The 14065-nt window shown below is 48.9% G+C and overlaps 2 protein-coding genes across 2 annotated transcripts in view; both read left to right on the plus strand.

The window, feature by feature from the left end:
* The window catches only part of LOC128267630 (uncharacterized), a 29782-nt gene extending 21571 nt beyond the window's left edge, over nucleotides 1-8211 (plus strand). Inside the window, exons 2-5 of the mRNA XM_053004516.1 lie at nucleotides 5684-6208; nucleotides 6615-6853; nucleotides 6935-7069; nucleotides 7139-8211. Coding sequence (XP_052860476.1) covers nucleotides 5684-6208; nucleotides 6615-6853; nucleotides 6935-7069; nucleotides 7139-7316 — 1077 coding nt within the window. The 3' untranslated portion in view covers nucleotides 7317-8211. The remainder of the gene's footprint in view (nucleotides 1-5683; nucleotides 6209-6614; nucleotides 6854-6934; nucleotides 7070-7138) is intronic.
* A 2477-nt stretch (nucleotides 8212-10688) lies between these two features.
* On the plus strand, nucleotides 10689-12951 carry LOC128277584 (tubulin alpha-1 chain-like). The gene is made up of 2 exons (XM_053016064.1): nucleotides 10689-10826; nucleotides 11438-12951. Exons 1-2 carry the CDS (start codon nucleotides 10824-10826, stop codon nucleotides 12785-12787), a joined length of 1353 nt encoding a protein of 450 aa, XP_052872024.1. The 5' UTR covers nucleotides 10689-10823; the 3' UTR covers nucleotides 12788-12951.
* The last annotated feature ends 1114 nt before the right edge of the window (nucleotides 12952-14065 follow it).

The following is a 14065-nucleotide window of genomic DNA, read 5'->3' on the forward strand; positions in this document are numbered from 1 at the left end:
CGAAATAATCGCTCTTTTTCCCATATTCTTTCTGACCCCAGGGCGTGCCGGGAGGGATGCGTTTTTACCGGCCCTCTCTCTCTCTTGGCCCTCTCTCTCGCCCTCTGTGTCCGTTATTCAACTCCGGATATGACCGGAAAGTAAAATTATGCACGACATGTTTGAATGTTTCACTCGCCGCCGGCTAGCGCCTGTAGCCGGCAGGCCTGTTTTACGACGGTTTTAGCTGTTTAGGGAAGGGGTCCGCATGTGTGTGTGTGTGTGCAGGCATGCGGAACCGGTATGGTACAGAACAAACGATTCGCTCTGGGGGTCACCCTTGCTTTGCTCCGGGCTCTGACCGCGGAGCAGCTTGCGGCGTACGTTGCCCTGTTTCCTGTGGGAAACCGAAGGGCCCTCGGCAGTACTTGGAATACGAGGGAAGTTTTTCCTGGTCTACGATGTACGGTCAAAAATACAGTATTTAACTCTGGTCAAAATGGCCCCACCGGAGGTCGATCTGTTGACACTCCAAAAACCGTTATTATCCGAACCGAAAAACAAACATCTTCAAACGAGCAGTTAATGAGAAAATTAAATGGCCACACTTTCTCCACTTTATTATATTCATGAATTTGACGGACCGCTCGGCGCTTCATTTTGGGTTTAAACGACCCCGAACTGTCCGTGTCCGGAACGTTGGAACAGTTCCCGCCCGTCTTTTTTCCCGATAGAACGCCCGGTCCCGGTCAGTTCATTGTTCTCCGCAGACTCACAGGGCTAATAAACCACACGGACCACATTTCACGATAAGATAGCGATCGTCGAGACCCCGCCAGCCCAGTTCGATTGCATTTCGTTGTTCGTTCGTTTGAACTCCTTTTATCTCTAAGAAGAGCAACATCAGCCGAGCAGTGCAATTTAGGTTTTCGACTTTCCGCTCTCTCTCTCTCTCCCTCGCCCGGTATGTGGTGAGGTCAAACCCCGTCGTGGCACCTTGCTCGCCAGTTCCGGCCGGCCGCGGGCTCCGAGACACGGACGGGCCCCCCAGATAGAAATCAACCTGACGGTTGGTCGGTCGCGCCATCTTTTCGGATGGTGTCCGATGGGAGAAATTTAACAGGCCTAATTACCACGAACCGTGACCTCCGGCGCAGGTGCCTGCCTGGGGTGCCGCGCTGGAAACCCCGAAAGCCAAACATCGCCACGACGCCGAGAACACCATAATAAACGAGGTTCGTCGCTTGCCGGGCCGTTGAAGTTTTTTGTGTGTTCGCGGCGCCGCTGACCCATTTCTTGCTTTCCCAATGGCATTCTAGTTTCTAGTTTTCTAATAACTAAATCACTCTCCACCAGCGGGATAAAGATTGGTGGTGTAGCAATTATGTTGCCATCGCCGCACGGGAAGAAAAGCGTAGAAAGTCGGCCGACGGAGCAGGTGTGCTACGTGCAGCAGGCTATTTATCGGTACCGACGCGATCGGTAACATTATTGTGCGTGTGTGTGAACAGTATTATTCAAATTTAAAAAGGGGCTTCCGATGAAATCATTGGCAAATGGTGTGAAATAAATAGAACGTACCGAACGTGGACACACGTTAGAAGTCGCCCTTTGTATCGAGGGCAAACTAGCGGCAAATCACGGCGACAGACAGACAGACTGACAGAGAGGTGCCTGCATAGGTGGCGTTTTTCCGTTCCGTCGATCAAAAATCGGTTAGTAACGGACGGGTGTGTGGAGGATCGCGCCCCACTGGATGCTTATTTGCGTGGCAGGTCGTCGCACCGGTCGCTATAGTCTCGTTAGCTGCGGCATCTCGTCTCACTGACACCACCAGGCGGTCATGCTTGGCTAGCATAACTAACCTCTCACCCCCTGGGTGTGTGTATGTGTGCCGGATCTCTGTACCCCGTTCACTCATTCATGGCACATGGCACTTTCGGTCCGAATCGCACAGCAACTTTGGCGTCTTCGTTTCGGGATTCCGTTCCTGCACTGCACGCGCCAAAATTCGCCTGCCATTCGTCACTATCTGATAGACTCCTCGAGCCCTCGCGATGCCCCGGTCGGAGCATAAAGTACTTACGGACACCGCTCGATACGCCCCCGAAGGTAACTGGGTCACTCGGAAACATCCGAACCTTCCGTGACCCGTCGTCCGCCCATCACACGGCTCGCAAGAAATGCAAACACGTGCTAGCTCCGCCTGGCCTGCGCCACACTGGCGCTCGGATGTGGCGAATGCTTTGATGATTTGGATTAAATTGCAAATTGCATTGCCGGCTCGTGCGCAAGCGCGAAATCGTGCGCCGGACGCCGGAGGAAACAAATTGAGCAGTGCCCTGAGCCATTAGCCGTGACCTCCGAGTGGCCCAGCCCTAGGCGCACCTTCTCCTTCTCGTTCGGTCGTTTTTTGCACTTTCTTCGAAGGAGTCGCTCGGCTTCGTTTGTTTGACCAAAGGCGGTGGCGGATTGTGGAACAGTAGACAAAAGCGGTCAAGAAAAACCGGGCTACACACCCAACTGGCGTATGGACATATTTCTTTCAACACACACGCTTTCTTTCGCGCTCGTGTGCTGGTCATTGCATGAAAATTGTATATTTTATAGACGTTTTTGTTCCATTAAAATTATTAAATTATTCCGCACCGTTGAAACGATGAGTGAAAATGTGTGTAGATCGGTCACATTACTGTCGGTGAGAGTCGTTTTAATAACTCACTCTCGGTGAGATTATGCGCATTTTGACTTATTTGAGTAATGTATTAAGTTCTCTACGGATGCTGTCTAATCAAAAGGCGAGCAACTTTCCGAAATTTGGAGCGCCGTAAATTTTCGCAACATTTCCATGACGTATGACGGAGAAAGTTTATGCAAACGTAGGCAATTAAAAAGAAGCTATATTTTGTGCATGAAATTATCGAAAAGTGCCGCCCGAGATAGTTTATTAATAGCAGCATTTGTAACATTTAATGAGATTACCGTTTGACGAAAATCTCTGTTCTCCGAGTGCAACTTTTAGACGAGGGATCAAAAAGAAGTTGCTTTGGGGCTGGAGATCTGGTGAGTAAGGTCAAGCAGTTCAAACTGTAATTCGCGGATTTTGCTTTTGATTCGCATTTGATGAACTTTGGCAAAGTTGTTACCGCTGGTTGCAGTTTTTGAACGTCCCGAACGTTCATCGTCTCCCACAGCTCTTACGGCCACGTTCAAGGTTAGCTACTCAAAACTTTCCGCAGTAGTAAATGATGGTACAGAGCCAAGAACCCATCTCATCCATCGACCGAACTAACCGAACACCTGACATTAAACTCAAACGATTGTTAAATATAAACTGCGCGTACAAACGGGCTGAAATTTCGGCGAGTAACTGGCAGAAAATTGACAACCAAATTTACTAGCTTTCATTTACTAGTTGGAATCGAAAACACATCAAGTCACCGTCGTATGATGAACCCTTCGGTGCACAGAAAATATTGATGCCTGCTGCGACTGTAAATACTGTTACTTGTGCATGCTACGGTCCCGACTACCGGATCTGCTAAATCCTTCGTGAAAGTCGTCGCAAAAACGAACTCATTCCGGGCACTCGTAATTGAATGTTCTCCTTCAGGACGGCTGAAATTAATTTGATTTTTTTATCTTGCCGTCAATATTTATCGTACTTTCACGTTTGCATGACTACTGCTACATTGTTACCGGCCGCTGTTTGATCTGTTGGCGTCTGTCAGTTGGGCTAGCAAGAAAAAAACTTTACATTTGCATTTGCAACCATTTTTTTATACCACAACTAAAACACGTTCAGCTTTGGCGTGCCGTTGCATAATGAGGTAGTTAGCTGCGAGCCGTTGTTTCTCGGTGCACTTTCGCACGAGTGCGTTCGTGAAAGCGCGCATTTGAATTCGCTGCAATTGATCCCCCGAGATCAGTCTGCCCTCTCCCCGTCAATCCACGCGCATTCCGGAGCTAATCTAGCGGAAAAATAAAACGCTCCTCCTCCGCCGATGATGATGATGAAGTACATACATTTAAATACACATTTTTCTTTTTGTTTTTTTTGGTGCGCAAACTTCCGGGCTCCATCCATCGCAGAACCGAACCGTGCGCAGCACGGCGTATTTGCGCACCGGGAAGTCAACAACAAAACAAAACACACCAACAACAGTGGCAATTCGAGTACAACGGAATTGCTCAGTTGAAGTGGAACCTTTGCGATTGATTCGTTCCACTTCCGGCCACACGGGCGGGTGCAATGGTGCGTACGTGGGCCGGTGCCAAGGGGTCGGTCGGTGTGCGCAGGATGGCAGGATCAGGAGCGTGCGGGAGTGGTGCAAATAGTTCCATTTCCTGTCCCGGGTGAAGAATTAACGGGCAGCCGGGGGGCAAACGGGGGAAAATGGCGGAGGAATGGCTGATGCTGTGCAAAAATCTAATACCCCGAATCCCGGCGGTATTCCGTTAGCCGAGTATTTAAATAGAACATTCGAGCGATGTACCGAATGCGGCATGTTTGCTATGCTTGCCGCAATTATACCTGCCAAAAGCGGTACTTGGCCGATCGACAGTGATTCTTAGGAATGTTCCTTCAAACTTTCCTTCAAAAAACCACTAAATTTGTTTGAATGTTGTCTGAGAAATTGTGGCAGTAGAAAATTCACATTTTTCAATGAAAGCCACACGTTTAAGCCATTCCCAGCGTTGTTCCCATCAACACCCGCAACCGGCAACAGCTAATTGATCACCTACCCGAATATGTGCCCCCGTGAAATGTGGTGTGCTATGCGCGCCGCACGAAAGTAATTAGCTCCGGAACTGGGCGTGCATCGTTGGCCTCTCATGTGGCCATCCCCATCTGGTGCTGCTGCTGCCGGCAGTGAGATGCAGATGAGTGACTGGCAATCGACTGATGGCTAATGGTGGTGGGCCCCGTAATTGGCGCCGAATTATTTCTAATGCTCGCTGCGGCGGCCACAGAAGTAGGTTAGTGGGTGCGCTAATTTTGGGTGTGCCTCTGCCGATCTATTCCGGCGTCCGGCATGCATCCCCGAGATGCTGTAAAAAAATATGTAGCCGTAATTTATGGTACCGAATATGTACTGTAAGATGCTGCCGAGCTGCCGGGCTGCCGATGGGTGACTAATTTGGGTGCTAATGCTATCGGACACGCCGCATCGTCCCAAGTGCTCGACGTCCGCAAGTCCCGAAGCCGTATTTTTCTACAAGTTTGACGATCTGAAGATATGCGATAATCATAAATTGCAATTTTTTCTCAATAAAGAAGATGACAAGCTTCACTTAAAGGGCCTAAACTGGACCTGAAAAAATTGGAAAACTAAAACTACTGGAACATGATTAAATTGGCAAGCATAATTGGTACACGCATTAATTGTCTTGTGAAAAAAGGAACGAATGAGATGTGGACCAGACTGAGCTTAGTAAAATAACCAGATAAGTAACGTATTAATAAAATAGGCGTTCGTTAAATGTACGTTAAATTCTTTATGTTTTATCTTTTGATTGCTAGAGTTTTTGCTTCCCCGGTATTAGTTTCTAGTTTTCTTAATTCCAGTAAGCAAGTGAGTAATGATAATTCTAGTACTAATCGATCAAGATCTTGAAAAGATCGTGGAAAATGTTCAAATATGCTTTTTAGGCCTGTTTAGAACCAAATAACTAATCATGACCGTTGCTGGTGCTTTTGCAGGTGGAGGACCCGCTGAAGCGGATACAGGAAGAGATCAACGAGGTGGCCCGGCGCGAGCAGGAGCTGCGCGAAGGCCACGGCCGCACCGCCGGTACCGCGGACCTGAACGATGACAGCCTTTCGTCGACCTCTGGCAACTCGGACGACTCGGGCCTATCGCTTTCGCCGACGCCCGTCCACTCGCCGTCGGTGTCGAACCTGAAGGACAAACTGGAGCTGAGCACGGCCCAGCTGGCCCCGAAAGAGACCGACGGACCGGCGAGGTTCGACACCGGAGCCACCCGGCAGTACATCCTGCCACAGCCGAAGGCTCTGACACGGGCCCGCTCGACACCGCAGCTCTTCCACACGGGCGCCGGCAACCAGCAGGGGCGCCGCTTCAACCCGAACCCGAACCACCGGGGCATCATGCAGAAGTTCATCGCTTCCCGCGGTCGGCTCAGCAAGCTGGCCAACGCCAACGGTCACACCGGCGCGGCCACTGCCGCGCCGACGATGGCCACCACCAAAGCGGATCCAATTGTGGTGAGAATTTTGGTTGTTAGTTTCGCAAAACGGGCCATCACTTCGGATTTGCAATTCAATATGCCGGGGAGGGGCCGAATTAGAACCAAGCTGAAACGGAAACTGTTGTCCACGTTAATTGTTTCGCTCAGCAGCCTCGTTCTTCTTTTGGCTCGACTTGAACGTAACTTGTTCTTCGCGTGACAACGCTATTTTATACACAAGATGCCAAAATTCACAACTTTTGGCAACATTCTTGGCCCAAATGTTAGCATCTCTTGAATTATCAACTAAAATGAGTTATCTTTCCGTGCCCTGCCCGTTGCATACTTTAAGGCGTTTTCCCCTGCAACCCATTTTGTGTTTTTGTTTTGTAATAATGGGCCCGAGATAAACGTTCCGCCATTTTCCGTTTCATTCCGTAAAGCCTTCGCTGGTCGACCTGAACCGTTCGCATCTGATGATCCTTCCGTCGGCAATCTCCACGCCACCGAGCATCGAGAGAGACTCCAACGGAAAACCTATTCGCCGTGGGTACGTGCCGGTTGAGGAGAAGATCCAGCGCGAGTTGCGCGATCTCAAGAACCGCGAGTGCGAGTTGAAGCGAATCCGTAAGTCGAACCGAAACGCGTCCCAATCGGACCTGCTCGACATGAACTACGACACGTAAGTCGCGCGCTTGACTAGTATCGGAAACCATTCCGAAACGCTTCGATGGTGATGACTCTCATTGTCTTATCTTTTCAGTTTTGAATCGAGCGAAGAACTATCGGACGAAGATAACACAGACGAACCAATTTATCCGATGGCTCGGAAGCTGCGATCGACCAAATCTATCAGCGAACTGTGTGACGTATTGACCAACTCTAGCTTTTCACCAAGGTACGCATCACCGCAGGGTTACTAATTGTCCTTCGAAGAAACACTTATCAATAATCATCCTCTCCATAGGGAAACTCCTTCGCCGCTCTTCGAAAGCCGCACACGGATTGGCAACGGATGCGGAGGAGGAATGCGGCCGGCCATGTCCCTAGCACAGCTTTGCGATCTCGATCCCGAGGAGGCACCTTCGTCCCACAAGTTGATCGCACAGTGGGAAAGTCTCATCCAGCAGAAGCAGCAGCGATAGAAACCGGAACCGGGACCCACCGGGTACTACTGGCTAACGATATAGCAATACAGTTTGTGATGCAAGAGATTGGGAAGAAAGGAGAAGGCTACGCTCGGTTCACTTCTTCGGCCCTTAGCGACATTGAACACAGGCGCGCACCGAGTATCGTTACGTTAATACCATTGTGATTTGTTTTGTTTTTTTTTTTTAATATTATTATTTACCTCTTTGAACATATTTTGTATGCTTTTACGCTCCATGATTGCACCTACTCCTGTATCACACTAAAAAGCACTCTCTTCCGCGACGTTTATTTATCACCTACCCCTTTAATTTAACTCACGGCACCGTAGCCGCCATCTTGAAAATGCAGATCAAACGTTGTCCACAGAAGAAGCGGGCATTCTTCGGTTGGCACTTTTTTTTACTGTATACGAAACGAAATCCAATTTTCATCACTTTGTTCACATTGCTTATCATCTACACAGCATAATAACGAGCGTGGTGTTTCTTAAAATATTACTTGTCGTGCGAGGGTTAGCGTTATACGCAGCGATTGTCTTATACACAAACTATGAAACCGGCGAAGCTCAAACTGGTCGCTAATGCGAAGTGTAGGTGCTTGTAATATATCAATCGTTTCGTTTGTAACCGGGACCTACGAATTTCGACGTTTTGTGTGTCCTTCTGAATCAAACTGCATTTGGCATTCGTGGTCATTAATGCGGATGCAGAACGTCGTTACATGATAGTGATAGTGAATCAACTTTTATACGGAAATATATGATAAACATATCCCGCGCATTTTTCCGTCTACAAGTGGGTGGGTGGTAAAAGAGTATGTCAAAATATTCATAATTATTGTGCTTAACGTGTTTATATTTATACAAACATTTCCTATGCCAAACATATAAGCGCTTCGTGACTTTGGCGTGCCCAAGATGTATGGACCAATAAAAAAGACATAAATCTACAATAAAATCACGATTACTTCTTCAACGTTACTGAGAAATTGTCTTTGAATATGGTCCAAAAAAGAGAAAGGCTTGCATATTGGAAGTGTCCGTGGTAATCCGAAGAGAAAATGGAAAATGGAATCATTTTATCTGGTTAGTAGTACTTTTGGTTATTTGACTCACTGAACATCGTTGACCAACGAACCTCTGGCGACTAGCAGCAACTGCCGAATAGAAATCAAACAGTATTGAGAGATCATAACAGGAAAACTCCTTTGAGGAAAGATGAAGGAATTCTGTAGGCCGGCGTGCGTCGCCACGCCTTATTTCATTCTCATTTCTCGATTATCCGGCGTTTCAGAGGATCGGACTTCCTGGTGATCCATATCTGATTGGCTTCCCTTCTCACTTCTCGTCGAATACAAGAAAAAACACGCACCAGCCGAATTTGGCTCAAATTGCTTGAAAATTATTCTATTTTTGCTGAAATTTACCATTGTACTAAATTCCTCTGAAAGAAGAGATCAGGTTATCCTCTTTACTTCACCTTCGAGATTAGTAGTTACGGTGTTACGAAATTTTTCCTTGCTAGCTTGCACTGGAAAATGGCACCGAAATATTTCACCAGTACTAATATTGAAATATTGCCGAATATATGGTTTGGGCGTATCATGCAATATTGGTACGCAATTTTTTCATCCAAGCTTCGCAATCAAGATTGCATACAACATTGTATACAGGTTTTGGAAAGCAAATCTTGTCTGCAACATTGCATGCAAGTCAGTGGTGCTAACTACCAGTCGGTTCTGCTACCCTATGTTTTTGCGGCTCCTGAAAACCGAATTTTTAGGGTCGTCTGGTCGGACGGCGAAATTTTGACGAATTTCTTAAGCGGATTTTTTCGAATAATGACCAGCGTGTTACGGACAGCGCCCAAGATACTGGAATGGCTAAGAAGTGGCGCAGCATGCCAAAACCTTTGCGTCAGGTCGAGAAGAAAAGAGTGAGTAGCGTTTTCCCAAATGGTTTCCCTGAGCACTAAAATTCTAGGAATGGCCCAAACCATCCTTCGGACGGCACGGCGGTACTGGTTGGTCATTTCAATTGGCTCCGGGGAAGTGTAGTCAGTTTTTTGCTTGTAATCTTACCGTAATAACCATAGTAAGTTTTTAATGTTACCGTAAAATATAAATGTAAACTGCGAATTTGCAGCACATTTTCATTTTCCAAACCTAGACACCCTGTACGCGTGTACTGCCGGTTCTCTGCAGACGGAGAGAGAGAGAGAGAGAGAGAGAAATTGCGAGAGTCTTCAGACAATTATGAGAGAAATCAATGCACCATTCGTCGTCGTGGCACAAATTCTGTAGAGAAACAATGTGGATTTTCCTCCGTCGCAGCTGCGGATGATGCTTCATTCCGTCCATTCCCCATTCCACAGTATCCGCGGTGTCCGGCTCTCTCGCGACTTTCTCGAAAAGGAAACGCACACCCCGAACGAAAAAATCACTCAATTTTTCATTTTTTTAATCGCAGAATTTCAACCGGCGAGACCACCCCTCTCACTATGGCCAGGATTGCGTTAAGAGACTGAGATCTACACCTCTTAACGTAATCCCCATACTGAGAACTCACCTCTTAACGTAAAAACGCTGCTCTTAACGCAAAAAGATTTGAGAGCCCGTGAGCGATTTTCCCCTACATATTTCTATGTTTTCTTTCTTTCTCTCCTCTCCCACACATTGAACTGTCAAATCGTTCGCTGTTGTAAACAAAATGTTTCTTTTATTCAGTATAATATTAACAATTTTTCTTCACTTGTTTAACTTGTTTGCTTGCACCATGCACTTTTCACTACGCTCTACGTGTATGTTTAGCACTACGCCACAGCATTTCATGTATCCGCTGTATCGTCATTGCATCGTTCGCTGGCTTCGCTGCGTCGCTGCGTCGCTGGCATCCAATGGCACGATGACACTGCTCGGCTAAAAATGTAAACAAATTCGGTGCACTTTTTCTATTTATAAGTAAATACTTATCGAGAAATGCTTCCCGATGCTGTAATTTACTTACCGATATAAGCAACAGCTTAAAATGAACTATTAAACACTATTTTCACGTCGATGATGCGATGTCGATTTGTTTATACGTCGTATCTTGGACGCTTCGGCAATGAAGTGATGAAAATTTTTCTAACAGTTTGAGTGTCGGAGAGCGCTCTATTAGCGTGACAGAGAGAGAAAATATTGCTCGATATCGCTCTTTCTTTCTGCCCCTTGGCGAGAAAACAATTCGCCGTGAAATTTTTCTTCTCAGTATGGAGAAACTGAGCGACTATTTTGTTCGGGACTGCTTCGGCGCTCCGCAACCGTCGACGAATCTATAAAACCGAATGCCGATGCCCGTTCGCGGCACACTCTCTGTTTGGAAAGCATCCTGATCAGCTAGAGCCAAGCGCGAGATCTGTAACGCAGCCAATCCGGCCAAGTTTATTCTCTGTGAGAACGTTAAAGTTGTCGCCCTGTTTTCTGTGACTCTCGGTGCTTAAAGCAAACTCTATTCCAGCAACATGGTAAGTGGTGACCATCGTAGAGAAAGTGACTAAAGAGACCCACAAAAAACGTTACCCAACATTCAAGAGGGTCCGAATTAAACGAACGCATGGCCAAGCACTTTTGTCGGTGAAAGTAGGGTTGGCAACGCCCATACAAGGGGTGATCAAAAAGTTTTGCGAAATTGGAATTTTCGCGGGCTACGTATAACCGATTTTCGTGTTTTTTGATGGCATTAGGTAGCTAAACATGTCAGTGACTTTTTGGTGAAAAGTTCGGCGGTTTTGAGTAATGGGTAAATTTTTGCAAGCTGTTTTGCTTGGACGTGTTTTTGCTCATCGGTGATGCCGTCTTTATCTGGTAAATCGTATCGTAGCGTCATCCTTTCATGGCCTCCTTCAGTTTCCAAAAAAAAACGAAAATCGGTTATGCGTAGCTCGCGGAAATTCCAATTTCGCAAAACTTTTTGGTCACCCCTCGTAGGGTTCGGATTTCTTTTGTGCTCTTCTCCTTTCACCGACGGTGGAACCGTTATTCGAGTTCATCCACCCGTTTCGTTTGCGCTCCACTTGGCTGTCCATGTCTGACGCTTTCTTTTCTTCCTCTCCCCACACACACACACACACACTAGCGTGAATGTATTTCCGTGCACGTCGGACAGGCCGGTGTCCAGATCGGTAATGCGTGCTGGGAGCTGTACTGTCTGGAGCATGGAATCCAACCGGACGGCCAGATGCCATCGGACAAGACAATCGGTGGAGGTGATGACTCGTTCAACACCTTCTTCAGCGAAACTGGCGCCGGCAAGCATGTGCCCCGTGCCGTGTTCGTGGATCTCGAACCGACGGTCGTAGATGAGGTGCGCACCGGAACCTACCGCCAGCTGTTCCACCCGGAGCAGTTGATCACCGGCAAGGAGGATGCTGCCAACAACTACGCCCGCGGGCACTACACCATCGGCAAGGAGATCGTGGACCTGGTGCTGGACCGAGTCCGAAAGCTGGCCGACCAGTGTACCGGTCTGCAGGGATTCCTGATCTTCCACTCGTTCGGCGGTGGCACCGGGTCCGGGTTCACGTCCCTGCTGATGGAGCGCCTGTCGGTGGACTACGGCAAGAAGTCGAAGCTCGAGTTCGCCATCTACCCGGCCCCGCAGGTGTCGACGGCGGTGGTCGAACCGTACAACTCGATCCTCACCACGCACACCACTCTGGAGCATTCCGACTGCGCCTTCATGGTCGACAACGAGGCGATCTACGACATCTGCCGGCGCAACCTGGACATCGAGCGGCCGTCCTACACGAACCTGAACCGTCTGATCGGCCAGATCGTGTCTTCGATCACGGCGTCGCTCCGCTTCGACGGCGCACTCAACGTCGATTTGACCGAGTTCCAGACCAATCTTGTCCCGTACCCGCGCATCCACTTCCCGCTGGTAACCTACGCCCCGGTCATTTCGGCCGAAAAGGCGTACCACGAGCAGCTGTCGGTGGCCGAGATCACCAACGCGTGCTTCGAGCCGGCGAACCAGATGGTCAAGTGTGACCCGCGCCACGGCAAGTACATGGCCTGCTGCATGCTGTACCGTGGAGATGTGGTGCCGAAGGACGTCAACGCGGCCATCGCCACCATCAAGACGAAGCGCACGATCCAGTTCGTCGACTGGTGTCCGACCGGTTTCAAGGTTGGCATCAACTACCAGCCCCCGACCGTCGTGCCGGGTGGTGATCTGGCCAAGGTACAGCGTGCCGTGTGCATGTTGTCCAACACCACGGCCATCGCCGAAGCCTGGGCCCGTCTGGATCACAAGTTCGATCTGATGTACGCCAAGCGTGCCTTCGTCCACTGGTACGTCGGCGAGGGTATGGAGGAGGGCGAGTTCTCGGAGGCCCGCGAAGATTTGGCCGCGCTCGAGAAGGACTACGAGGAGGTGGGCATGGATTCGGGCGAGGGCGAGGGAGAGGGTGCCGAGGAATACTAGAGACTTGGCGGCCACCGGCGCTTCCGAACCGCGAACGATCGCCAAGATGAAAATGCCCCAATGCCCCATTTTGAAGCACCAATTCAAAAGTCCCCAGAAGCAGTTGATGTGCATTTTAATTTATCTCATTTCCCAAGCGCCAATAAACAGCTGCATTTCACAGCACGCCTAGTAAGCATTGTATTGCATTTTTTGGGTTTTGGGGCAGAAAAGTAGAAAGTATCACCGCCTACACGAAACCGACCCTCGAGGCGAAGTCGAGACGAAATATAAGGGGGCGACGAATCCCACACACACAGCAGCCGTTGACGTAATCCTGAGTTCAGTGCCACGTCCGAGAGAGAGGGAACCACGGAAAGGCGCATCGCGTGAGTCACCTTTTGCTGCAGTACCGAAAACTTGAACCAAAATGCGGAAATGCACGTGTCTTGCGGCCGCGCATGGCACGTGAGAACGCCCTGCCAAACGATTGTGTTTTCAACGACCTCTCCAAATTCCCCGTGACTCAATGGTCGGGTTGTGCTTTGACTCCACCGGAAAGCAAAACGAAAGAAATGAAACACCGCTCAGCGTGAGCAATTTGGCGCTCGTGTCACGTGTTCGCTTATCCGTGTCGTGGTGCTCAAGGACACGGTAATGACATGGTGTACCGGAATCCTTCTATCTCTCGGAACATTCTTTTAAACCGACGTGTGTTGCGGTCAATGTCCGTAGACAACACATCTCGGTGAAGCTGTCCCACTCAACGAGAATGTGCGAGCAAACCAGATGGCGGACAGGCAAGCGCTTCCCGGGGCCACTTGTCTGTTAGTGGGATTGGTTGAAGCGTGAAGTTAAACCAATGTGAGTAGGATGAAAGTTATCACATACAGTCTGCTTGGCCGGTCCGTGGGACAACCGGTCTGTGCTGGTTGGAACTAAGGCCAACCACAAACGCCGGTGCTGCCCACACGCGTGGCGCGGATTGCCCACACGGAACCCGACACCAGCCACTGCAGGCAACATGAACAGATTTGCTGCTCAACTGTTGCCCATTTCATCAACCGTTCCACTCTTCCAGGGAGAAAAACAGAGACCCTTATTTGGCTATATTTGGATGAGCTATTTTAAAACTCCACTCGGCAAGATGAGGGAACTGGTGCACTAGTTGCGCTGCACCATGTTATGCAGCAGTCTCATGCGGAGAACTGCATTAGGGTTTCCGGGGAATAAATATAGAAAAGCCAGACACGTTACCCTCCCAGCTAGGCCCAGCACATAATGGGGAATTCAAATTCG

This window comes from Anopheles cruzii, chromosome 2 (assembly GCF_943734635.1).
Source record: "Anopheles cruzii chromosome 2, idAnoCruzAS_RS32_06, whole genome shotgun sequence".
NCBI classification, from domain to species: domain Eukaryota; kingdom Metazoa; phylum Arthropoda; class Insecta; order Diptera; family Culicidae; genus Anopheles; species Anopheles cruzii.